Genomic DNA, 25,926 nt, shown 5'->3' with positions numbered 1-25,926 from the left:
TATTGACTCTTTATTACATGGTGAAGCGTCCTTTCTTGCTCCAGGCACAAACGGGGTACTGCCAATTGGTAGTCTCTTAATCTGGCAGCTACTAGTTCATGCTGTTTAGATGGTTCACTGCCATTTTAGTGTGTGTACTCTGGCAGGAGTTGGCTTGCAGTTGCTTGATTAATTTTGTTGCTTGTTATGGTTTGCTTTCTTAATTCTTCTGCAACTTTTAATCTGAAATATCCTTATGCTCAATTTGCTGCAAACATAGCATGATGGTTGGAGTTCAATCTGAGAAATTGTGCTTGGAATATATTGTTTGGTGATGGTGACCGTGATCGTTTTTTTTTTGGTTGATAAGTGCTCATAAGATATAACCCTTGTGCTTATGATAGGAATAAGAAACACTAAGAGTTCAATGCAATATGTTTTGATGCCTATCAACTTAAATCACATGACTGTTGTTCTTCCGGCTGCGGAAAATTATCTGTGCTGCAGAAATATGATCAATCTTTAGTATGATTGGCCTATTTTAAGCTCTGTATCATGCTGCGTTCATGTTGTGCAGTAATTGTATAAGATTTTCAGGCCTGTGTTGCTGTACTTGATTTCATACAGCCTTGGTAATTCTCTCGTTCATTAGATTTGTGAATGTGGATGTATGTCCTTCTGTGGTATTTATAATCTTTGTTTGTAGCAATAGTATTATCCTCCTATGCTGGGTTGTAGCTTTTACTCTTTTGCCTGTTTGAGTTTTTTGTACATTATATTCATGGGTTTAGGTAATGAGAGGTTGAAAGACTGTTAAATCTGGTATGTTGCTTAGTTCCAATCATGTACCTGTTAAATCTGACGTATAAACTGCGAAGAGAGCACAACTTTTGTAAGTTTGCCAGTTCATCGTTCTGATTAAGTTTCATGGCAGATTTCCAGTTCTCTTAGTTTCCGTATCCTTTTCCATCTGCGAGGTGGGAATTGCCCTACCACTAGGCAGGCAAAAGGACTATCCTGGATTTGCTGCATTTTGTTGGATTTTTGGATCCATTTCCATTAGTAACTCAGACTCTAGCCGGCTGTCAAGATACAAAAATGTCAACTATGTTAACATGTTCTGCAACTTTTCTTGATGTTTGCACATCCCAAATGCAGGGCCTTAAAAAGTTTTTGGGTAGCGGGCAAAATGGATACTATGATAGTAGAACCTTCTGACCTTGATAGTGAGCCCAGAAATTTTAGTAGAGCCTTGTAGCCTTGATGGTGAACACAGAAAATTTCTAGCAAAGCATGATAGTCAAAATTCATGAATTCGATTCTTTTATTTAATTATGGAGGGTATTGGTTTAATCAAGGATCGAGGTTCTAACTTTTCCCAGGCAATATGTCAAAGATTCGGTAGCGGCCATGGCGAGTAATATTGCCAACTGAAACGAAATTTTATTTTATTTTATTTAAAAAATGCTTGTTTGATAGTTAAAAAAACTCGCTTCAATGCTCGTAATAGCTAGGCCGGGAAACCAATGGCGGGGGCAGCACGGTTAAAAGCGCCATTTCTGCACCAGTGTAGTTATAAAAGTACTAGTGGGAATACCCGTGCTATGCACGGTGCTGACATTATTGGAAAAAAAATAAAATGGTGAACAAATAAAGATGAAAAAATTTTACCAATAAAATTAAAATATAATATCTGTTTAACAATAGTTTGAAATATAATAGAATGTATATATCATTCAAGAACCGTTTTTTTTCGATTGTATGAGAATTTTTTTTATCATTGTATAAGAATTGTTAACAAAAAAATACAATAGTTAATATAGAATAGCATCAATAGAATTTAATACAATTGTGTTGTAATCAAATGAAAAATATGCACCAATTGAATTGTTATTAGCACCCATAGTTAATGAAGTAATCCCTATATAAAAATATTTTGGTACATGTAGTAATTGGTAATCTATAAAATAAAATAAATTGCTAATCTATAAAATTGTTAAGTTGTCTATAAATAGCATCAATAGAATGTAATACAATTGTATTGTAATCGAACAATTGTAATACAATTGTATTGTATTGTATCTATAGTTGATTTAGCAAGATAGTGCAGCCAAAAAATGTGTATGTAAGATGAGTATGACGATATAAGAAGCTGTATATTTATCATGATCACGCAAAATCATTGGTGATGTGGATGCCTGGCGATCTTGAGGACAATTAGATTTTTCATTTCTTTGATCTATAAATAAAATATATATTAAATTAAAAATCAATAGTTTATGTATTTATTTTATGTGTAAATAGTGATACATTGTATGAGAACTGTTAACCAAAAAAATACAATAATTAATATAGAAATAGCATCAATAGAATTTAATAGAATTGCATTGTAATCAAATGAAAACAATTACAGAGAAGTGGTTACCTGAACTAAGGAATGCAGTTTTAAATGCTCAAAAGTGCCTTGACGATTGCACATATGTCAGGGGTTTGGTGAGTTTTTTGCTCCTCTTGAATCATTTTCTTTTTTCTAATTGTAATATATTACTTGCAGGTGTTAAGTAGGACTTGGCTCTAACCTTTCGTTTAAGTACTTTAAGCAATGAACTATTTATTCCATGAGTTGAATTGTGCTGTTGCTAGATAGATGAATCACGTAGTTGTAATTGTCATTGTTGATAAAGAAAAGAAAGGCTAGAATGCAATTTTGCCAAAAGGATTTCTGACGAAATTAAAAATTAATCCAATTTTAATAATGGGCGTATAGTGCCTTAGTTATTAGTAGTATCTGAATTGTTTTTCTCCAATTATAAACCATTTTTAATTATTTTTTTTAATTATCAAAAAATCTTTTTTTTATTTCATGCACGATCATTTTTGGAATAAAATTATGAAAATAACTATCGTAACACCTATTTTATGTGATAAATGTGCAATAAAAAATAATTAAAAAAATTTCAGTAATACAAACAAATAAATTTTTATAATATACAATTTATGTTAGAAATAGTAGAATCCTCAATCATGAACCTATACCATCCGCAATTATATAAGCAAGCAATACCTTTTTATCTTTGCTTTACAGTGTAACAATAAGCAAACAACCGTTCATAAGATTTTGTAAAAAATTTTCAGAAATAATGGATGATCAGAAAATCAATGCAATATCATTCATGACAAAAAACAAAGCAAAAGCAAAACATACTTAAAAGGCAGAGGGGACTGACCTGGAAAATTAAGCCGGCCGCAAGAAGGTTGATTTCTGCTGGAGTCTCTGCACATAATATCTTCCACTACTGCTCACAAAAGAAACAAAATCAATACATTTATAAAATCAATAGAGAACCCAAAACAAATAAGAAACTGAGAGAAAGGGTGAGGGAATTAATTCGATAAGTTAATTAAATCGATCAGTAAAAGAAGAATTTGTAGGAGTAATTGTAGGATGAGTTAAGATAGTGGGATAGTGGGAGTGATATAGTGGGAATATTGATTGGTGATAAGGTGATAGTGGGATAGTGGGAATATTGATTGGTGATAAGGTGGGTTATAACCCACTACTTTTTTATGTATTAAAATAAATACAAAAATATGAGTTAAGATAGTGGGATAGTGGGAGTGAGATAGTGGGAACATTGATTGGTGATAAGGTGATAGTGGGATAGTGGGAATATTGATTGGTGATAAGGTGGGTTATAACCCACTACTTTTTTATGTATTAAAATAAATACAAAAATCTAGAAAAAAGTATGACAAGTTTAGAAGGCATTGAGAGGGTTTCTACTAAAAATCCCTTCCTGAATACATATAGATATAGATTGGGACATTCGATGATTGCGGGAGGCCAGCCAGCCTTAGAGCCCTAAAGACGTAGGAAAACAGTTACTAGTATTACATCAAAAGCAGGATTGCGGTTACTTTTGGTAGCATTTGCGAGTCTCTTTGTGCAATTGTTCGTGGCAACGAGCCCACGAGGAAAGTGGCCCTTTGCTCTTTGTCTTTGGGGGCCTTTACCATCTTTTTGGTATGTACTCGAGAGCATGCTTTGCTTGTGTGTGTTCCGGTTTTGCACTACATCTTAGCCGAGTTGGTGGAGAAATTAGCGAGCGTCTCCAAAAACTTTGCGCAAAAAAGAGGCATCACAATTCACAACGAATCATAAATCATAAAAAAAAGGATTAATCTTTTATATATTGATAGTGTGTACACCGTCAGCGTCGTCGTATGAACAATAACTATGCGAAATTTGAATTTGAAATTTAACTTTTACACACATGTTATAAATCTAACGGTGATAGTGTATATACTGTCAGTGTATATAAGATTTACTCAAAAAAAAAAAGTTAAAAGACTTGATACTCAAAAAAAAAAGTTAAAAGACTTGATACCAAAACTTTTTCAGCGTTAGGTTTCTGTTTAAAGAATTCATTTGACCACTTGATCCGGTAAAATTGGAAGTTCAGTAATATTTGGTGTAGATGGTTTACTTTAGGTTTATTTAGTGTCTGCTTCGAGACTGAGAATAATAATTTTTTTTTGGAACTGGAGATAAAATTAAAATAAAAAAAAAGACAGATTTTTTTTCTTCCTTTTGTAATTATACAAAAATCAATTCGATGATCTAACGGGAGACCGGGACTTGAACTTAAATAAGTCTGCAGAAGTTCTTCGCCAGTCATATGACAGAACAACTGTACAAAAACCATTTGAGGAACAAATCTTGCACCTAAATTAGAAACCGCCTATTGTATGTAGGAGTAATTAACTCCAACTGTTAGCCAAGATTTGCTCTAATACAAGTAGGTACTTAGCGCAGATTTGTTTGAATGAGATGATCTTTTCTATCAAAAAAAATATAAAAAAAAAATAAATAAATATATATATATTCAATTTGCAAGTTAACTACTGGTGCCCTTTGATTTCGGAAGAGACTGATTGTTCAATGGCAGCAAGTTAGTGTTTGTAGAGAAGGCAGGAAATAGGATTCTGTCTCTCAATCAAACGCACGAGCATGAGCCAACAAAAAGGCGTCCTAATTTGAATCTCAGTCACTTTAGACCGGTCTTTACTTCTTGAAACAATCAAAATCAAGAACCGAAAAAGAAGCAAAGAAAGATGAAGAAAGCAAAAAAAAGGGAGAAAAGAGAAGGGCAGGGGGAGTTGCTTTGTTTTCACTGTCGAGAGAGACTCTGGTAAATAAAATAGCGTCCGTTAATAAAGTTGTTACGTGCATTATCAAGAAAATCCAATGGAGGAGCTATAACATGTTTCACCATATACGTAACCCTCTTTTTTTTTACCTCATTCCCCACTGGACAAATCTCTCAGCACTCATCAACAAATTTACACTATGCTTCACCTAAAAAAGCTTTTATGTACAACAGACGGAAATGGTGCATTAATTGGCTAATAATCTAGGAACCATCATATCACACGATTACGGCAAAAAAAAAAAAGAAATTTTTTTGTTTATCCAGAAAAGAGCACTTTTTAGAGCTTTAACCCGAGCAGGGCGCAAATGCTTTATTTGGGGAACAAGAGCCACTTAAAAACAAAAGAAAGCCAATCCAATCGAAAAGCAAAAGACAAATCACCCTTCAATCCATGCATGATGCATGCCTACACAAACACATTGTCCTATGACACCTTTCTTGAAATATGCTTCGTTTCTCCTGCAATGTCTTTTGCGGATGAGAATCTGTCAATCCTTCCTGAAGTTGAGGCATGAGAATACCCTTCAGAGCTCTTTCACAATCCATCTAGTTTAAAAGTACCATGTGCTGGAGAAGCTTGTGTGAATACACACACTGATTAGGATGCTCTAAAACAGAAAATATTCTCAAACAGCATTCCCAAGAAATTTTTGCTCATATATGATAACAGCGAAACTTCAGCATGCCTTCATCCACTTCTTTCCAATTCTCAGTATTATACATCATACAACAATGATGTGAGTTGAGGCTGCCCAACGAGTCAAACGTCAATTTGAAAATATCCTAAATCAACAGCAAAGATGGAACGCAGTGTCGCGGAAAAGCATTTTCTTCCACGACTAAGCCAAAGGGATTTCTGAATCTTCTTAAACTTTTTGACGTTTTTGCTCAACTAGGTGGTAGTCGGGAACTTCTGGCTCTCCTAAAGAGACGGAACATAAAAGATCAGATAGACAAAGAGTAACCGAGACCACCTCGTATAATTTTGCATGGAGGAGTTGAACATAAACTTAAAGGATCGGCCTCAAATCATTTCACGATCATATTGAAAGTGATTAGACAACCATACAATCACACTTGTTCGAGGTTTCAGAAGGTTTCCAACACTTGAGTCAGTCAACAAACTCTATAACGTTGTTGCACAGCCAATAAAGAGGTTGACAAGGGAATTAAGAGCTGCATATTATGTTAGTTAAGAGCTGCATATAGAATTTGATACCTGTTATGGATGGGATCAGGTCCGGCAGGCACTCTTCTCTTGCTCACAGAAATGTACTTGGGAGGACGTCGAGGAAGATAACGGCTTCTACTTGCTATCAGCGTTAAAATGCTAAGGTTTCTGGTGGATGAAATTCTTGTTGCTGCCTTATCAGAGGCATTGTTGGCTACTATGCTAAATAACAAGAACCATAAGAGTAAGACAGCAGCAAACACAACAGCTCCAGCTGTAGCCCGCAAAGCCCTACCACTGCCACGCATTTTTATAACTTTTCAATCCTATACAATCTGTACCCTGCCAGATAGTTTGTTACCAGAAAGAAGGAATCCAACCATGTCGATTTTATGACAAAGGATTTCTAGTCGGAGCTATAAGACAAACTCGAGCACCAGAAAGGAGGGAAAATAGGTTGGGGTGGTCCGAGTGGAGCAGAGCAAGGCAATGCGAGTATAAATATATATATACACGAACCTCTAAGTAAAAATGTGAGGAAACTTTTGTCTTAAGACAGGTCTCTCCAAACATAAAGCCGTAACAAAACAAAAGAATATACGGTACTGAACTTTAGATTATGTGCTACATATCTTTTTCGGCTAGTGAATTTTATGTTAAATACCATTGAAATTCCAGCAGCAAAACACTTCTGTAGCTTGTTGCAATATCCAAAGGTTTGCTGCATCGATTTGCTTTAAATGTATTGGTCCACCTCGGAAATCTTTACTTTGGTGCGCACATTTTCATGCAGCAGCCAAATGGGACCTCACTACCTCCCTACTCCCCTTAATGCTTACATAGTCCTCCTGAATTTTAAAAGAACCAAGAAAATGATGCATGGAAGCAAAAAAAAAAGATATAGAATCTCGTGCCTGATTTCTAGAATTAATGTGAATATCGCAGTTTTGCGGACCATCGTGCTTAAAAGAGTTCATTGCATAAAATAGACGTATAAATGTATCAGGCCTGAACTGGAAAGGAGAAATGGGAGTTGAGAGCCCATCAGGAATCTGGAAAGAATTGATACCGAGAAGAAGATGGCAATGATTATTTTGATTGCACCATGTGCTTTATATTGCCACTGAATTACGACAAGAATCTACGAGCGTAAAGCACAAATGACACAAAGTCTAAAGTTGCTCTGCTTTAAGCTTAAAGACAACATATTGCCATTGAATTATAAGAATCTACGATCGTAAAACACAAACGACAGTCTAAAGCTGCTCGGTAGTATGAAATTTCACAATTTGGTTGTTGGCTAGTTCTTTCATGATTCACGCAGAGACTTGGAACTTTTTATCTTTATCATCTTGGAATAACATAAAGAAAGGATTTCTCCAATGTAACTCAAGGTATCAGAAAGAATGGTCCAAACTCCGTTTTCAAAAAACATGCCACCTCAAGTTTTTGAAGTTCATCCAAGGAATTGCCTACAAGATCTCAGCAGTGCATGACAGGGTCTACCGGATCATCATTAGTTAATAAACGCTAAGGCCGTCTTTCTTTTGTCTCCTGTGATGCGAATATTCACTTTATCTAACCTCCAACTCCGGCCAACTAAAAATTAGGTTAGTAGAAGAAGTTTTCAAATGACTCTGTCATGTACCCGGACAGAATGGCGACATAAAGCAAACAGCATAATATCCAACAGACCATAACCCAACAAATTTAGATCGACAACAACTTCCTGTAAACTTGTATCATACCATTGAACTGAAATAACAGTGTCAAATCACCATAGAAAATATCCAAGTTCTTGTCTGAATTGACGTTAGAGATTTTGATTATACAAGAAGGCTGAACTACAAAGATTACCAAGTTTAGTTTACTAGTAGCATTTCATTAACATCTCTTGTTTTATCTACATCTGAAAGGAGAGTTGAGATGGAACAAATCAAATGGTCAGGTTAATTTACAGCTAACACGACATGTCACTGCTAAGAAATATCAGACTACGTGGTCTTTAGCACAAAATAATAATAATCCAGCCACAAAACCTACTTCCATGTTTATGATAAACCCATAAGTAAGCTGTCTGACTTTCTCCTCTTTTGCGCCCAATTTGGTCCATATATAGCAAGATGTGTCCGACCAAACCTCCGATCAGCTATCTGCAATTTGTGATCGTTTAAGGTAAACCCGTTATTAATTAACATAGTAGCCAACATACAGATGCGGCAATTTAGAAAGAAAAAAGCATAGGGTGAAGTAGCATGCAAAAGTTCTAGCCGATACATGATAAGTATTTTTAGGTGTTCAGCTGACTAAAAAGAGACTAGTCCAGGCAGGCGTAAGGGAGAGTATAGGAGTTTATAAATCATTAGAATAGCCTCATCTCAGATTAGTTGAGTTTTTAGGTGAGATGGTTCTTATTAATCAGGAAAAATTAATCAACCAAAGCTTATCTAAAATACCTTAGTGAGGCAACCACATGAATCAAGCATGTCAGTTTTCAAAGGGTATTCAACTACCTACAAAAGAATAAGCATTTTGTTAGATATTAATCAATCAAGCCACTGAGGGACAAAACTTACTTTTTATATGCAATTAACTTACAATAAATGTGTCCTCTCCAATTACGGATGAACTTGAAATTTGGTTCATCAATACCCCATAATCTACTGCCATATATGGGGGTGTAACACTTACATAATCAAATGGCGCACGTTTACCTGGGAAAAAAAATCTAATCGTAAAGTTCCAGAAGCTAATAATAATCTTCTCATGTAAAGAAAAACAGGAAAAAATGAGGTTTGATGAAGCTGACCGTAATTGAGAGACTCAAAGCTCCTGACTACATATACAAACATGTCTTTTAGGTGTACATCAAACGAACCTTCATTGCTACGGCTTCTAATATATGCGCATATACAAGATAAAGATCTTATTTAAAGGAGTCCAAAAGCATGAACTCTATTCTATACGATATGCAGAAGGCCAAATTAATAATTTAAAAAGGATAAGATCTGGAAGGTAGTATAGAGAAAAAAGTTCAATCAGCATGACAACTAGATTTTCAATTCTGTGAATCCAGAAAACAGCATACCAGCAAATTGTTCTGCCCTTTCCAAGAAATCCTCCACACGGACAGGATGTATGGTTGATACATCAAGGAAACCAGTCCACTGTAAATTTGGTCGTAGAACATCTGAGACAACCCAAGGATCCATCTCAACAAAATGGGCCTGGGATTTGCAAATTAAGAAAAGAGAATAAAGGGAAGAGTGAAGAGGACAGGAAATAGCAATAGGTTGCGGAACACACTGTAAAACAATCTAACTGAAAGATGGTATATGAAGTTAAAATCTAACTGCTTAAAGTACCAGCATAATGCTGCATCTTCATGCAGATGTTAATTACCAGTTAAAAGAGAAGAAAATAATGTAATGCTATAGAGTTAATTGTCAGCTTTCATATTAATAATTAAATTAAGTGTTACTGGCTCTAATGATAACCTCTGAGCATCCTCTACTGATAGCTTCAATGCCAACAGATCCTGTACCACTGTATAAATCTAACCAACGACCAGGCCGTAGAGATGCAGGGCTACCACCAGCCGCCTGAAGAAGAAGAAAGAACAATTTGTTTACAACATTATTCTGTTAACAACAGTAGCATTCACAGATTTGAAAGACTACAAGGATTCCAAAATTTGAACAGAATCCATGATAATGAAACAAGCACCTGTAAAATGGCAAATGCAGCAGCCTTCACCACTTCCATCATTGGGCGTACATCCATGCCTTTCGGTGAAAGTAATTTTTTCCTTCGAGCTTTTCCTGCAAGCACCTAGTAACCAATGAAGTTTGTATAAGATTTCAAATACGGATGACTATGCCTAAGCACCTAATTTCAAGAACATGATTTGTAAATTGAACCATACTTCTTCTAAGGGTGGAGAAGGGCATAACATGCCAAAGAAATAGAAAATAATAACAATAATAATAAAAAGAAGCACTTGTATTTAAATCTCAAACATTTCAGTAGTTTCTCAAACAAGTGTCAATTGACAACCTTTTTGCAGGGTCCAAAAGATTGAAGCTAGACATTATTGTCTATCATGCAGCATAACATATATAAGCATCATATTTGTTAACCTTTTCCAGGAAATAATTCATTTTCCCATTTACAAATTACTTGACAGAAAAGAATAATAGGAGCAAAGAATTTAGTGCATTTTGGTAAGGAGTTAATTGTTAGAAAATGAACTTCATAGCATCTAACACTTAATCTGCGTATCGCATATGTTCAGGAGACAGAAACAAAAAGCCGCAATAAAAGTTAGAATTGTGAACTTTATGAGTAGACGAATATCATCAACCAGGAACTGGTTCTGGTCTTTTGTTAAGATATCGAAGCAATGCAATTACCTGATATTCAATAGTGCAACTTTGCACATCCATATCTGCTCAAGCCATACTTGCTACAAATTAAGTACTTCGGCGTACAAATAAAAAATTGTAAATACCTGAAGCAATTTATGGGTTTCCCTTGGATGCTTGGGTTCCTCTGTGATTTCCTGCCTTCCGTTTTCTCCCGTCTTTGCCTGCCCTTTTCTCCTCTTCCTCTATGAAACCAGGAAACCACACGTCAGAACCTAGAAACTTTAACAGGGCTGTTATGAAGGTTATGAGACAAAACTGATGGGGACAAGTACAAAACTTTTTTTTTTGGGGGGGTGGCGGCTGGAATTAAAAGAAAAAAAGGGACCTGTGGAGATGAATGGGGTAAAAACTCGTCAGGATTGAGACCATATTGTTCAAGAAACTCTCTTTCCTTCTCAATTTGGAGTCGACTTTTAGATTCTAACAACACCAGAAAAGCAAAGGTTCAATAGTACTTATTAGCTTTCAATACATAATTGTCAAAAAAAAAAGCCAGCAATAATTAGGTAAAAATGGAAGAAACAGATGGATCAAGTGCGGAAAACGAAGGAAGGCAGCTACTGTTGGAGTAAGAGAGGGTGACAAGGCATGAGTTGCGGCGTATGCTGGCTGTGAACGGGAAATGACTGCAACCAAGATGGAAGCACGGTGTATTGATGTTGAGGCGGAGAGGAGAGAGGAATGGAGGTGTTGCTGTTGCCAGGTGACCAAAACTTAAGGCCGCCATCTCTCAAGACCACCACCACCGCTGCTACATCTGCGACTACCGCTGTCAGCTGTACTAAAACCCGCAGGATTTTGGCGCTGGCCGGAATGGATTACTCGCTACTCACTAGTCACTTGTCAGTCACTCCTATTTTTTTTTTTTTATCCTATCCTTTTCTTATTTAGTTTTTCGTTTTACCCAGAAATTTTGGTGCCTCTTAATCTTATCATTTGGGCGCCCCCACGAACGATAATGGGCCTGGGCCCTGGGTACCGCCTATTCTCAACCGTCGTTGAAGGCGTAGGAGTCGTTGAACAACTAATAACGCCTTTAATCAATTACTACTACTACTACTAATCTTTAACAATAGTGACCCCTGCTGATTAATCTCTGTGATTAAATAATAAGGACAGTCCATTTTCACATTTGGTGGTGTGGCCGCGCAGGATTTATTTATTTGTCAACTGTAAGAATTATTAAAAGCTTGAACCTGGCTGGCAAGCTGTTGTGCCCGCAAAATTGCAACCAAATACTCCAATTTTATCCACGCCTCCAAATTTTACTGCTCAAAGCGTTAGAATTGACAGGACGCAATGAACCACGCCTCCAAAACCACCACAAAACAACATGATGGTCTTGAGACAAACCACTCTAACGGCTATGCCGACAAACCAACCCTCTTTTTATTTTATTTTTTTAATATCTTTTGCATTATTATTAGATGAAAAAGTGGCAATTATCAATATTGATCTCTGATTGACACAACAATGAAAGTTTTGGAGGTCACAAAATGAATCAATTAGCATTCCAATTTCGCTTTATCAAGTTTTTTTTTTCTTTGTGTGTCATAATAATATTAAATTGTTTTTGAGATAGAGGATAAATCTAATAATTAGACTGAATTATATATTTAGAAAGAAAAAAAAAAGGCCAAGTTTTTCATAGTTCATCATACACACAAGCAAAATCCTAGCCCCTACTTCCACTAAAGTAGTTCAGTGATAAGTGAACTCTTAACACACTCATTTGATCCTGAATTTGAATCTTACCCTGAATTTAAACCCTCATGACTCATTTGGGATGCGTCGCGGGAGGTTGTGGCGTATTCCAGCTAGAGATGTAATCGAGCCGAGTCGAGCTCGAGTAGTGCTATACTCGAGCTCGACTCGACTCATATATCCCTAGGCTCGAGTCAAAAAAATTGATACTCGAAACTCGACTCGATAAGGCTCGATAACGAAGGGTATTTTGTAAATTCCATATAACTTATACCCATAATGGTCATTTTATAATTATAATACATATATATTATTTAAATTATAAATATATTATTTAAATAACCCCGGCTCGACGAGCCTCGAGCCGGGGATTTTTGACTCGAAACTCGACTCTAACTCGGTCAACCCGAGTTCGAGCCAAGTCGTTGACCAAGCTACTCGCGAGTAGCTCGCGAGTAGCTTGGCTCGCGTACACCCCTAATTCCAGCTACTCAAATTGAAACATGTTACGAGTTACCAAAAAAAGAATCCTAACCCATTCAAGCCTTCGTATCCTAATCCTAAAGGGAAGGACGGACCACAACAACGCAAAACACTCGTGGAAAGTGAAAACAACTCAATCCGTCAATCGACGCGTCACGCAGTTCCTGTTCCCACTATACTCTCTTCTCTTTTCCTCACCTCACGCTCTCCACCAGTATGAGGACACCTTTACGCGCATTGGGCGGCTGCCGTGTCCAGGGCGAATATCCGTAAATCCATCTGCGCGTGATCTTTACATCTTAACCAATGTGTAGTGCAGTGTGTGGTGTGTACCATATTCCGTTTTCAACTGCATCCACGTGGCAATGGCAGTGACAAAAAATGGGAGCCGGAAGCCTACTCCGCCAGCCTGGAAGAAGCTGCGTACGCTTATTGCCATGCTAACTACCCAAGTCTTCCATGTCCTTCGAATTCGTTGACCAATCAAAGCCAAAAATCTGGCTTAATCAATAATTAGGCCCTACTGGTACAAGTGTATTTGTATCAGACAACTATGGGACTATGATGATCATTATAAAGTTGTCGGCTTGTCCCCAAAATTAACGAGTTGTTGTTTAACTTTACCCTTCAGTTCCTTCAAAAAAAAAAAAAAAAAACATAACCCTTCAGTGTTTGGTACAGGAATTGAGAAAATCCGGAACTAGTAGTAAGTATCTAGCACGTATATAGTCAGAGATAATTTCTACTTAATAGATAGTGGGGTGGGAAGTGGGAAGGGTATTGTCCTGGTTTCCATTTTTTGTTGATCGGTTGTCTCTCCGGACAGATTACAGAATGGGAGCTTGCGGATCCAAACCCTGCAAGTGTTTAGTGGGTGGATTGAATCTTAGAAGAAAGGGTCGTCGGATTGGGAGGCCAAGGAGAAGAACCAAGACTCAATCTCTTTCAAACAAGCTCAGCAAGGTTGAACCTTCTCATTCTACGGATCTTCCTCACCGCAATCCCACATACCAAGGTACCAAATCTATTTCCCCTTTTTCTTTTTTTTTTTTCCTTCACATTGTGTGAAGTCAGAATCATGGTCGGTAGTAGCTGCGTGTCTTTTTCTTTCTTTGAATTAGAGCTGGGGCTGGTGAAAGACAAGATTATCGACATTAATCTGCCTTGCTTCTATGCATTGGGCTACTTTAACTAATCTTGTCCTGGATTGACGAGGAACTGGATATTGAAAGCATAGCGTTCTGCTGAGCAACTATTTAATATATCTTCACATAGCATTATCTCCCCGCGCCCCCCCCCCCCCCCCCTTTTTGGACTTTTAGGTTATCTTTAGTTCTCCTGATCATTATTCGGGTATAATGGTTTTCTACATTGTAAAAAGGACTTGCTGATATGCAGTCGCTTTTCGCTGTTTGTTGTCTGTTAACTGACCTTCTCTATGTCCCTTCTCAAGTTCTGAGTGTTGTACTTTGCATGTGCTTATTTTGGTCCTTCTGCGCTTGGCAGGAAAATCTGAGGCTTGGTTTGATCCAGACACAGTGAATGATTCTGATGGTGATGATGATTTTTATAGTGTTCAAGATGGTAATTTCCTTGAACGTTTTTGGAAATGAGTATCAATTTGACGGTGTGATTTCTAGTTTTCCAGCAATCAACCTGTTGGATTTCTAATTTCTGTTATGTATGACTTCCCTGAGCTGCAGATATGTCTCAAATTGAAAGTGGATCCTCGTCAGACGTTGTTACTCCAAGATATTCTGACAACAGGCATTTTAACGTGGCTTATCCCTCTGACCCTGAAGTGAAGCCAAGTGGGACATCATCCAGCAACTTGGAAGCTAATACGGCTAAAGAAGATTCTGCTCGAGAAGGGAATATGAACAATGCTCAGCTGCAAGCTGATGATCATCAGGAGCAGGCAAAGGATCAAGCTCATTTTGATATAGTCTCTTCTCATTCCGTGGATAGAAGTGCTGTAAAAAGTGAAACGGCAAAGTTGCACAATTGTGGACCTCAAGCTCATAACTGTCTGCCTTGCCTTGTTTGTTCTACCTCCCGAGAAGAGAAGACGGCAAAGTCATTAGCCCCTCATTCAACAAATTTCAAGAAAAGATCATCTTTTAAGCTTTCATTTAAACGCCGAGAAGGACAAGCTAGTTCTGCTTTATGTAAGTATTATTGTCAACACTTTCTCATCCTTAGTCAGGAGTTAGCACTGTCACTGTCTATTTCCCTACAGGAAAAAATTTACTAAGAATCCTCGTAGGTTGTAAAATGATGAGCAAATCTTGTAGTTTCCTATGGCCAATCCAGTGTTTAAGTATTTACAAGCACCTTGATGACTTCTGCCCTGATATCCACCTCTCCCAACACGGCTCCTGTATGCTTTGTTGCTTTGTAAGTGGTCTTGTTTGACTTAGTAAGCCTAATTTCCACTTTATTATTTCAGTGTCGCCAAGGGCTACTGTTCAAAGACCTTTAGCTGGTTCTCAGGTTCCGCATTGCACAGCTGAGAAAAGAATTTCCGAATGCTGGTCAGAGGTTGCTCCCAATACTTTTAGAGTTCGTGGACAGAATTTTATGAGGTAAGAGCACCTGATTTTCAGACTCAACAATTTAACATTCCAGATAACTGAACTTGCACAAGTATGGTAACTTTCATTGCAAGGTCTAACAAACTTTGGATTTCTTAACCGATTTCAGCTCCTTTATTCTGGTATATCTATTATGGTTAGTTGATGTGTCTGCCTGACCTAATTCTTTCACAGGGATAAAAAGAAAGAATACGCTGCAAACTATGCAGCATTTCATCCTTTTGGTGTCGATGTATTTTTGTCTCCACGGAAAATTGATCATATTGCACGTTTTGTGGAACTTCCTTCAATTGATTTAGCTGGGGAAGTTCCTCCAATTCTTGTTGTAAATCTTCAGGTATGTATTTCCTTTGTACTTGTGGTTGTTGAAGTAGTTCTCTGCAAATTGGAATATTGAAGTAAATGTTGGCTGCTCGGAATTTCCATACACATTCTTATTCTGTATAACTGTGGTTTTACTTTTCCTATTTGTGTGGAAGAAAGTGTTTTGAGTTGGCATGGAATATTATCTCAATCTGACATTTCTCTGCCTTTTTAATTTGAACTTTCGCAGATACCACTGTACCCTGCAACTATTTTTTCAAGTGAATGTGATGGAGAAGGCATGAATTTGGTTTTCTACTTCAAGATTTCTGAGAATTACTCGAAGGAACTTCCGGTTCAATTCCAAGAAAATATCAGGGTAAGTTGGATGAACTTAGCTTCGTGCAGCTGGATTTTGCCATTTATTTCTTTGAGTATGGCAACAATTTGGCAGTTCTAATGATTCCTTTTGTCTAGAAATTGATTGTTTTTGCTGCATCATTCCATTTGTTATACCAAAAATAAAGAACCTGATCTTCTTGTTAATTGGTCTTTTGTGGTATAGAGGATAATTGATGGTGAAGTTGAGAAAATCAAAAGCTTTCCTCTGGACACAAATGCGCCATTTAGGGAAAGATTGAAGATTTTGGGCCGACTGGTGAACATGGAAGATCTTAACTTGGGTGTGGCTGAAAAGAAGCTCATGATCACCTACAATGAAAAGCCTGTTCTTTCACGTCCTCAACATGAATTCTACTTGGTAAGGATTATCTTAAAAAGCTCTATGACACTTGATACAGTCATCTTGTTGTTCTGCTTCCTAGACAATGCAATTCATATTCTGGTCCTAGAAGTGAAAATTTGGATCTGCTGTACTGTTCCATTTAGCATGTCTTTACAGATTTAACATAGATTATCCTAATGGTCTCCTTTTTAGGTGTTAAACAATGATTTATTTTATAAAATTTCAATTCGTGATCCTCTTGCTGTAAAAAAAAAAAAATGCTGTTGACTCTTTTGCTCCGTCTTGATGCTTTCGCTCATACTAAATAAAAACATTTTAGTCGCAGAGCAGCTACTAAGGAAAGTACAATGCAAGTCATCCATGTATTCTAACTGAAGTAATTGGCTTTGCAAATTGTTTCAGGGAGAAAACTACTTTGAGATTGATTTGGACATACACAGGTTTAGCTACATTGCAAGAAAGGGTTTTGAAGCATTTCATGACAGACTGAAGCAGTGTGTTTTTGATTTTGGTCTAACAATTCAGGTAGCCTCTACAATCCTTTGCAAGCCAGAATGTGCTCTTTGGGTCCATAGCTGACATTCTTAAAATTGTGAAAACTTGATGCAGGGTAACAAGGCTGATGATTTACCTGAGCGTATACTATGTTGTGTGCGGTTAGATAAAATCTGTTATAGTAATTACAACCAACTGAGCGTCTGACTTAACAGAGCCAACCAAAGCTGCAATTTAGTGAGGGGAAGAACCATACCCTGAGCCAGCTTTACAGCCCTCAAGGCTATCATTTGAACAGGTTACTGATTTGAGTGTACAGATAAAGCATAAATTCGAATGCAGTGAATAAGAAAAGAATTCATCAAATTTTGGTTAACGCAAAAGCTGTTGTCGATTCATGATTGGTACTGTTATCCAGAATATTCCAAATTGCTTCAAAGGCTATCATTTACTGGTTATGTGCTATGTAGCCAAGACGAAATGAATTTTTGGCGCCCTGTCTTGAATAAAGCTTTAGGGATCATCAAATGGTGGAGAAAAATTTGATGGTTTAGCTAATTACAGGGCAAGCATAACTTGTTGCAGAACCGGAAAATAATTGGTGGCTTCTTGGTTTCAATGGCGATGACCTAATGCGGGTGAATCGGAGAAAAGATTAGAAGAAAATTCAGGCAGAAGAAGAATCTGATCTCCGGCTATGCGCTATATTGTTGTTTATGACATAATAATGCTTCTTATCGACTAAATTGCTCTTGAATGAACGGAAAACATGACAGTAAACCCCCATCTTTGTGTTACATGCATCACCAAGAGCGTGGTGAGGTGACTAATTTGGAGGAAAATACAGAAAAGAAAGTCTTAATGACGGGGAAAAATCAACATATGGCTGATTGGTAACCCAGATAAGATAAGAGATTCATTTGACGAGCAAGAATTCAACCATGCACCGAATAACAGAGAAGGATAAGGGGTTAGTAGCAATCTGGAAAATCAACCTATCATTCCTGTAAATGATTCAGAAAAAAGATTGAATGCTGAGATATTCCATTTAGGACAAACACTCATAATTTAGGAAAAAAAAAAAAGAAGAAGTGCTAGGATGCACCAGAAGGCCGCGCGCATGAGCCGAAGATGGCACCAATAGAACACTTTCGAACCTTATTTGCTTTGGGTGCGGCCGTCATATCGGCGAAAAGGGCAGGGCGTGAGTTACCATCAATGTGGTTGTGGATGGATCTGTTCTGTTGAACCTTTTCATGATCAGTCCCATTAGCCTCCGGCTCACAACCCACCTTTATCTCTCGCCCGGCGAGCCTGTTGTCCCAAATGCGGCCTGATGATCCTTGTCGCCGAAATGAATAGGATGATCTCTGCAATGTACTCATGGATTAATCAATGGACTTTGGCTTATCCACACACAATATCTCTCTTTGGTTGTGTGTGTGTGTGCGCCTCTCTCTCTCTCTCTTTTTTCCCTCCTGTAGAAGGGGCTTATTATATCATGATAAATGTTTTTTTTTTGGCATTTTTCTTGTTAACTAACTATAAAAACGATTTTTATTTATTTATTTTCGGAGACGACAACTATTGTATAACCTATCTATCTTAAACTATGAAAACGGTTTTATGCACAAGGCTTATTTTGTCTTTCCATCTTACGGTTGGCAGTGCGGTTGGAGTTTGTCATTGACTAGTAGCAGCAAGGCTTAGGGCAGCCTTGTTTTGTTTCGTTCGCATGCATGTGCGGTGTATGTAGGTAGTCCCTTCGGCTTCGGGTACCACATCATGCTTAAATTATCTATCGAGTCCTTGGTGGAGAATTCGTTGATTTATGGTGATATTAATTAAATCAAGTGGTCTTATTACATACTCCATTTTACTTCAAGCGAACGTCATGAAAAAGATGGCTTGTAATGTAAACCTATCAGGAGATGGAACCATAGGTGCTTCTCGAGTCTGGAACTGGAAGGGAATTAATTACGTGGGAAAATTGTAGCAGCCTTTGTTTCCGATGAATGAATGCACGAAATTCCAAGAGATTAGAAAAGACTACAAAAAGAGATCGATTGGAGTATGCATGAAATGCGCGATCTTTTGAAACATTTGCCCTCTCGCTCGACTAATTCCACGGAATCTCAGAGTTCCTTGGTCATCTGCAAGTCAACATTTATTCTAGTAACTTCTTCATTTTAGGGAATTTTCAGAGTCAGTAATCACAGAATCCATCCAAAAGCTCAGGAAATTCCAGCTGCATCTGGCTGTCACTAGCCAGAATGGACTCCAAGAATGAATCAGCAGCAGATGAAGAAGATTCCATATAGCGCATTGCTTCTGGTTCAGGTTTTAGCCCATAACAGGACACGCCAGCCTTGTCATTTACTTCGTTTTCAATTATGCTGGTAGCAGCATGCAGGGGCGTCTCTTCCTGCACCACTGCCGAAGAAATATCATCCGGTGAGGAAATCCCTCGGATTTTGTAATCTTCTTCATTTTGTTCTATACCCGCGGAAGGAAAAGGGTCAACAAGGATTGTTTCATTCCAATTAGAAGGAGAAGAGGGTGATTTTTGAAGCTGAGGTGGTTCACAAGGAAAAGACTGGGAGCCAAAATTCATGACGCTGCTCGAAGATGATGGAGATGAAGTTGAAGGGGAGATTCCACCGAGTAAATGTGGCAGAATTAAAGTTTCTTGGCCGTTGATTTGTAACTGTGATGCTGCCTGACCTAAAAAGTTGCCAGAAAGGGTCCGACCATATGGCTCAATGATTTGGAGGTTGTTGGCATTTGGAAATTTCTGAGGAAGTAAAAGGGGTTCTGGTTTTATTCTTGGTTCAGTGTTAAGAAGTGCATTCTGGTTTATTGTGCTCGGGAGATTACCAAGTTTTCCAAACTCAGTAAAAATCTGAGAGAAAGGCTTATGTGTTACTGGATCTATGCCCATGTTGAAGAGCTTTTTCTTCAGCTTGGTGTTCCAGTAGTTCTTCACATCGTTGTCGGTTCTCCCAGGCAGCTGCTTTGCTATCCAAGACCACCTACAACACGGAAGCATTGGGTTTCAAAGTGAGATCTCGTACGCCTTTTTAATGCCTTCTTCAGCGATGTCGGCAGTTATCTATATGGAGAAGCAGAAATCATTCCTTTCTGTGTTTCTTACAAATTTCGACACTTCACATTGAGTTTTCTAAGCCTAAATTTTTGCACGACAATTAGCAACAGAAGCAGCCAAACGTGCTCTCCATTTTTCGCAATTTAAAAAGATGGAAACTTGCCTGCTACCTATAGTTCTGTGAAGTTCAAGAATGCATTCTTCTTCTTCAGGCGTGAAATTGTCATGCTTTAGGTCAGGCCGCAGATAATTTGTCCATCTGAGCCTACAACTCTTCCCACATCTGTTGAGCCCTTTGAAATGAAACTCATCCAAACACAGTAAATATATGGACAGTTAATGTTGACTATTTAAAAAAAAAAAAAAAAGTGTTCGTGAAAGCACATTTACCCGCTTTCTGAGGAACCAAAGTCCAGTTGCCAATACCATGGCGAGATACGTACGCAAGAATCTTTGCATCTTCCTCAGGCGTCCAAGGGCCTCTTTTCACATTTGCTTTATCACAGCAGGGAGGTCTTCCCATCAGGGCATAGACAGGTATGTGTATGCTATGCGAGTCCAGAGATTAGAGAGAGGAAATGGTGGGATTTAAGATCTTTAATTAATGAAATGGTGATGCAATTATACAGCTTCCAAGAGTACGTTTCCAGACGAGCATTTAACAATTAAGGGGGCATGAAATGCATGCAAACAGGGCTCCCCATTTAACAACAAATGCATGATTTTCTCCATCAAAACAGTTTGACGTGACATGAAAAACAATGCTCACATCCCCCCTCCCTCTCTTCACGCACGCTCCCCTTCTCCCTCCATCTCTCTCTCTCTCTCAAATCAGCGTGGCTCGCATATTACAAACCCTCGTTCTGGGTTTAATAGGATGATTCAATAAGCCTAAAAATGATGTTCCTATTCCATTTCATTTGGTGTCACATTAGTTTCTGGTAGCAGAACATCTACTGGTTTAAACCTGACATCATTCAGGCGTCTGATTCTGAACTCCGAAGAAGGTGAACTTGTAAATCTCGCATTTTCGAGTTTTCACATTTTCCCGTGCTTCATTCAGCTAGGAAATCAAACGTGCTAAAGCCATACAGCAAGAACAAGAGAGGGAAAAACCAACTACCCTCCCCTAGAATAGTTGGCCACCACATATCCTTGTGAAGTGTGAGGTCAAAGGTCAAACCTTATCATATGATCCGATTATGATTCAATCCCCCCATAGTATAAATTAGAATAGGAGTAAGAATAGGTGTAGATTGTGACAATAGAACCCAAAAAAAAAAGAGAAGAGCAAGAGAGGGAAGCGCGTGTGGGGACCCAAAGATCAACCCAAACAACTACAGATTCACTTCAAACAACCTTAGGCTCCTAAAGTTGTGCACTTCGGGCCTCACAGGATGAACTGAGTTTGGCGTGCAACATCCCACAACAAAGAAAAGCGCCATAGTACCAGTTAAGTATCAAAAGCATAGTGAAAAAGGAGGCAACAACAAAAACCTATTTCAATTCACTATAGAAGAAGATGCTTCTGTATATGACAAATGGGGTAAGTCTGAAACAGTTAAGGGAACAAGTTTGACTGCCTCTTCTTGTTCAGTAACTCCAGTACCCACACCTCAAGACAAAAACGACACTACTTTTTCAAATGGTCAATCCGATCCATGGAGATATCCGAATGTTATATACAACCCAAGGATGGGGTTGATCTATAAATACCTCTAATGATTTTGGGCTTCAGATTCTAAGATGAGCAAATCTTACAGCTCTTTCTACAATAACCAACAGCCTCCTCAGAGCCCACCATATATAGAGGATTCTTCTCACATTCACCTGAAGCAGCCCAGTGAGGGCAATTTGGATCCTTATCAACACAATCTTCACTAGTAGACAGCGCATCAAAAGACCTTACATGAATCCATTTTGTAGCAGACCACTTCTCACCTTCAATGACAGGACAGCTCCCATGCAAGCTCAAAGGGTCAGTCGTAGCATCAGGATGTAAACTGAAAAACAGCAGTGCATCACCCTTCCTGGGTTTTACTGCAAAGAAAGACGTTCAGATGTTAATACTCGTGAATGTGAACATGTGCATACATGATACCTATTGGACAACTCTATTCTTGAAATATATAACTCGAAAACCAAATATAATGTAGATATGATAGAATCTGTGCCCTTTTCCCTTTTTCAAGTAGCTATTTGGGATATGAGAACACACTACATACTAATTGGATGCAACAAATCTACCAATAATTTCCAGATATTTAACATTGTCCTTACCAGCATAGCCATTTTTAGCACAATCAGACCAATCATCATCACCCTTTGGTTGAGTTTCCTTTTTCTGAAAAGTTTGACAGACAGACTCAAGGACATTGCTATCAAAAAATAACTAGAGAAACAGATAAAACAGGTAAACCATCCAACAGTTCATTACCTCTGAACTAGGGAAAACTGTTTCGCCACCTTTCGCAACATCAGATAAATACATAAGCACGGTTGCTACTCTATGACCACCCAATTTCTGATTTTCCTTGTCATGAAAATAATCAAAATGTGGCTCATACTTTTGTCCATGCTCATAATGTAGTATTTGCATAGCTTCCCCATTCTCTGTATACAAATTCGACTAACAATGAGATTTCTTCCTTTTCAACTAATAGTAAATAATTGCAAAAAAGAAGCAAATTACCTACAGGAAGGAATGTCCAAGAAGCAATCTTAGCCTCGACACCAGCAACAATGTCATCCTTATTAAAATAGGAGAAAAATTCCATTAGATCTTTAGTTTCAATGATGAACTAGTTAGTTTAATACACTAGTAAAGTAATAACTGTTAAGGAAAAGGTATTTTCTGTAACAAACATGTTAAAAGATGCAACAAATTCAATTTAAACATTCATTAACTTATATATATTAGACCAACCAAACTTGCAACTTCTTGCATCATAACAGCAAAATCACCACACAAAATGGTACAACAGTAGGGACTTTTGGGATGAAAATAAACAATTTATCAGGACAGCATCCAGCTATAACACAACCTTGGGCTTTAATGCTCAATAGTCCTATCACAAAAAGCAAGAAGAAAACTGAAATAGCGCGAAATGCAGCTAAGAGCTAATGATACTGCTACCTCAGGATGCTCTTTAGGACAAAAACATCAGCAGGGAAGAGTTTTGACACAATGAAATGAAGGCAAAAATAGATGGCTGACTATAGAATTCCTCCATGTTTGTCCATTAATTAGGAAAAAGAATTACACAAGCAAGATTAATAAATTGTTAAAGATGCTCAAAGCAAGAAGCTTCAGAGCAATCAAGAAGATGTGGCAAGCACAGATCTAATCCATCATCTACAAGATCAGTTGCCACAAACTGTAGAGCAAAGGCAACCTACAAGTGAAATATTGTATTATGACTTGGAATACAAGCTCAAGCAACCAGATATGACTCTGCGCATTCACAGCATAGTAAAGTGGAGCCACAGAATAGTTGGTCCAAGTGTTAGGTTTATTGGTTGGCTCATAGAGCACCTGGTTATCACCCTTTGACTACTGAGAGGGGAAATTTTTGTTGCTTCAAGAAACCAGCCTGGCACAGACCCTCTACTCAAAAAACATGTGCACGGGGCTTGCCAAGAGTTGCATGAAAAACCACCATCGGGGTCATACTTGACTTGAACACAAATATAATCGTGTTCAGCCTTTTTTGATGCAATAAAGTTAGCATTGGAATTATTCACAAACATATTCTATTCACCACAATAGTCAGCACCAATGACACTAGTTCAAAGAAAAGCAAAACACATAGCTGGGACTCTGCCTTTTGCCAGGAGTTCAACCAAAACTTTGCCCGACCCCTGTCACCCTTCCTTTTCTCTCCCAAAAGTATTGCAAGGATCATGATGGTTCAGGTTTCGAATTCTGCAGAGCTTTTCAAAGGTTCTTCCAATCCTGGAGGATTAATCAAACGAAATGCCAAGGGAGATAGGAGAGGCATATATATATATATTTTTTTTCCAGGCAGATTTTCGGGAAATGCTTCAAACCTCAGATATGGCTAGTAACTATAACATAAAAATAGCCGTTGCAATTGTCAGGAAGAAGATCTGAGAAACTCTTAACATTATTTAGATACAAAATATTCAGGTATTCCTTCTACAAGAAACAGCAACCAAGAAGCGATATCTCAACATTCTTTCAAAAGAAAATATATTCCGGATATTAGTCTACCAGAAAGATAAAAGCACTGTGATAATTTATTCCTTCTGTTTGTTGCACACTAATGGGAACGTTAAGGGACTCAAATGGTCATTACAGACGATATCTAGCTGACTGATAACTAGTAAAGAACGGGAATTTGCTAACCTGATGCTTCTTAAGGAACATGCCAGAACTTGTTCGAACTTCGCTCTCTATGCTCTTGCCAGAGTCATTGTCAGCCACCATGGATTTCTCCATCTTATTCTTAGCCTAGTCAAAACCACAGCCAACCAAACAGAAGTCAATTTCTCTTCCTAAAGGATCTTACATTTCATAAATGATCCCATTTCTTTTAGGCAGAAAACTTACAGCTAAAGCAAAATGCACGAGTAAAAGAACCCAATAAGAACGACAAATCGCACAGAAAGATCAAATTTCGATGGGTAGATGAATACTCAACACAGGACTGTTAAAAGAAGTTGCAATAGAGCAAAAGGAGATAAAGACCAACCAGATTGATCATATGATCACACTCTTCATTTGTTAAGAATCCCCTATATATAAAAGCCCTGCAGATTTCAAAATTATCATCATTGTTCAGCCAAAAGAAAAAAGAACACCGGCCGGCAAGGACAATCTTATGCCTTCTATTCTTTTCTTGTCTCTTTTTACCATTTTGGGTGGGGGAGGGGGTGTGGGGGCAGCAGAAACAAGGATCGGCATCTGATGTGGATGGCAAGGCTTGTATATACAAACATATATACACTAACATGCATACACGGAGGCGGGAGAAAACAAACCTGGGCTTCCAAGAGAGTTGGGTAACCCGGGTCAGATCAAGCGGAGCCGATGAAGCACCCGTCGCCAGCTTTACCGCCGACCCTTTTCTGATAAAAACAGTAAACAACATCAGGGATCAATCTGCACTCTCCAAGAGCAACAAATTGAAAACGGGCTGAAAATGCTTACAATTTCGTCCCACCACCCCAGCGGGAAAATTGGCCAGCGGAAACAGACAGATCCGACGGAATCGACAACAAACATAGCAGAAGCAAAGGAATAACTCTAGACTTCATCGAGAATGCGTTTCAACCTAAATCTTGACCCTGCCAAATGGGATTTTTAACACTTATACACCAAAATGGAGCTGGAAATTATCGGTTTTTTTTTTGTTTTTTAATTGTCAGCGTCTCTTTAGATGGGTGAATTGAGTTAAAACTGAAGCTGGAGTTTTTAAAAGGCGGGGGCAACCGGGGGGGGTGGGATGTTGTAGGGATGGACCTGCTCGTCAGAACACTTTTGATTAAAGTCAAAGCTCGCTCCACTGGTGGCAGTGAGTTAAATACGACTAGTCTTGCAACATTTTATTCTACTACTGTACTTGGGGTTCTGGAATTTCAACGGATTGCCCACAGGATTGTGCACTACCCGTTTCGGGGTTTGGTTGGCGAAATAAAGCGCGTTATGTCAAATTCCTTTCCTAGGTAGTAGTAGCAATTAAA

General features: G+C 38.1%; 5 protein-coding genes across 7 annotated transcripts; 1 reads left to right on the top strand and 4 right to left on the bottom strand.

Annotated features, from left to right (window-relative positions):
* Positions 1-5,480: 5,480 nt before the first annotated feature.
* LOC113754344 (CLAVATA3/ESR (CLE)-related protein 25) lies at positions 5,481-6,820 on the bottom strand. The gene is made up of 2 exons (XM_027298734.1): positions 6,412-6,820; positions 5,481-6,114 (listed from the first exon to the last, which is right to left on the bottom strand). Exons 1-2 carry the CDS (start codon positions 6,669-6,671, stop codon positions 6,081-6,083), a joined length of 294 nt encoding a protein of 97 aa, XP_027154535.1. The 5' UTR covers positions 6,672-6,820; the 3' UTR covers positions 5,481-6,080.
* A 1,330-nt stretch (positions 6,821-8,150) lies between these two features.
* Positions 8,151-11,645, bottom strand: LOC113753196 (putative rRNA methyltransferase YlbH). 2 transcript variants are annotated; one of them, XM_027297296.1, is made up of 10 exons: positions 11,352-11,645; positions 11,116-11,210; positions 10,874-10,972; positions 10,090-10,194; positions 9,861-9,965; positions 9,452-9,590; positions 9,173-9,199; positions 8,962-9,077; positions 8,820-8,876; positions 8,151-8,516 (listed from the first exon to the last, which is right to left on the bottom strand). In XM_027297296.1, the coding sequence occupies exons 1-10, from the start codon at positions 11,515-11,517 to the stop codon at positions 8,415-8,417; spliced, it is 1,011 nt and encodes a 336-aa protein (XP_027153097.1). In that variant the 5' UTR covers positions 11,518-11,645; the 3' UTR covers positions 8,151-8,414. The 2 variants fall into 2 exon arrangements, with proteins under 2 accessions (XP_027153097.1, XP_027153098.1); XM_027297297.1 differs by lacking the exon at positions 9,173-9,199.
* Positions 11,646-13,574: 1,929 nt separating this feature from the next.
* On the top strand, positions 13,575-17,624 carry LOC113751287. 2 transcript variants are annotated; one of them, XM_027295237.1, is made up of 10 exons: positions 13,575-13,683; positions 13,804-13,992; positions 14,484-14,561; positions 14,681-15,145; positions 15,427-15,562; positions 15,746-15,908; positions 16,125-16,253; positions 16,440-16,634; positions 17,022-17,144; positions 17,229-17,624. In XM_027295237.1, the coding sequence occupies exons 2-10, from the start codon at positions 13,812-13,814 to the stop codon at positions 17,319-17,321; spliced, it is 1,563 nt and encodes a 520-aa protein (XP_027151038.1). In that variant the 5' UTR covers positions 13,575-13,683; positions 13,804-13,811; the 3' UTR covers positions 17,322-17,624. The 2 variants fall into 2 exon arrangements, with proteins under 2 accessions (XP_027151038.1, XP_027151037.1); XM_027295236.1 differs by lacking the exon at positions 13,575-13,683 and having other exon boundaries at positions 13,739-13,992.
* A 1,515-nt stretch (positions 17,625-19,139) lies between these two features.
* LOC113754274 (transcription factor MYB35) lies at positions 19,140-20,743 on the bottom strand. Its single transcript, XM_027298654.1, has 3 exons — positions 20,611-20,743; positions 20,384-20,513; positions 19,140-20,146 (listed from the first exon to the last, which is right to left on the bottom strand). Exons 1-3 carry the CDS (start codon positions 20,741-20,743, stop codon positions 19,321-19,323), a joined length of 1,089 nt encoding a protein of 362 aa, XP_027154455.1. The 3' UTR covers positions 19,140-19,320.
* A 951-nt stretch (positions 20,744-21,694) lies between these two features.
* LOC113753043 (probable prolyl 4-hydroxylase 6) lies at positions 21,695-25,699 on the bottom strand. Its single transcript, XM_027297118.1, has 8 exons — positions 25,394-25,699; positions 25,225-25,311; positions 24,936-24,993; positions 24,590-24,694; positions 22,913-22,970; positions 22,658-22,833; positions 22,501-22,564; positions 21,695-22,260 (listed from the first exon to the last, which is right to left on the bottom strand). Exons 1-8 carry the CDS (start codon positions 25,498-25,500, stop codon positions 21,962-21,964), a joined length of 954 nt encoding a protein of 317 aa, XP_027152919.1. The 5' UTR covers positions 25,501-25,699; the 3' UTR covers positions 21,695-21,961.
* Between the last annotated feature and the right edge of the window lie 227 nt (positions 25,700-25,926).

Source organism: Coffea eugenioides, chromosome 11 (assembly GCF_003713205.1).
Source record: "Coffea eugenioides isolate CCC68of chromosome 11, Ceug_1.0, whole genome shotgun sequence".
Classification (NCBI taxonomy): Eukaryota; Viridiplantae; Streptophyta; class Magnoliopsida; order Gentianales; family Rubiaceae; genus Coffea; species Coffea eugenioides.
Note: the sequence above shows the minus strand (reverse complement) of the source record. Positions and strands in the feature narration are given on the sequence as shown.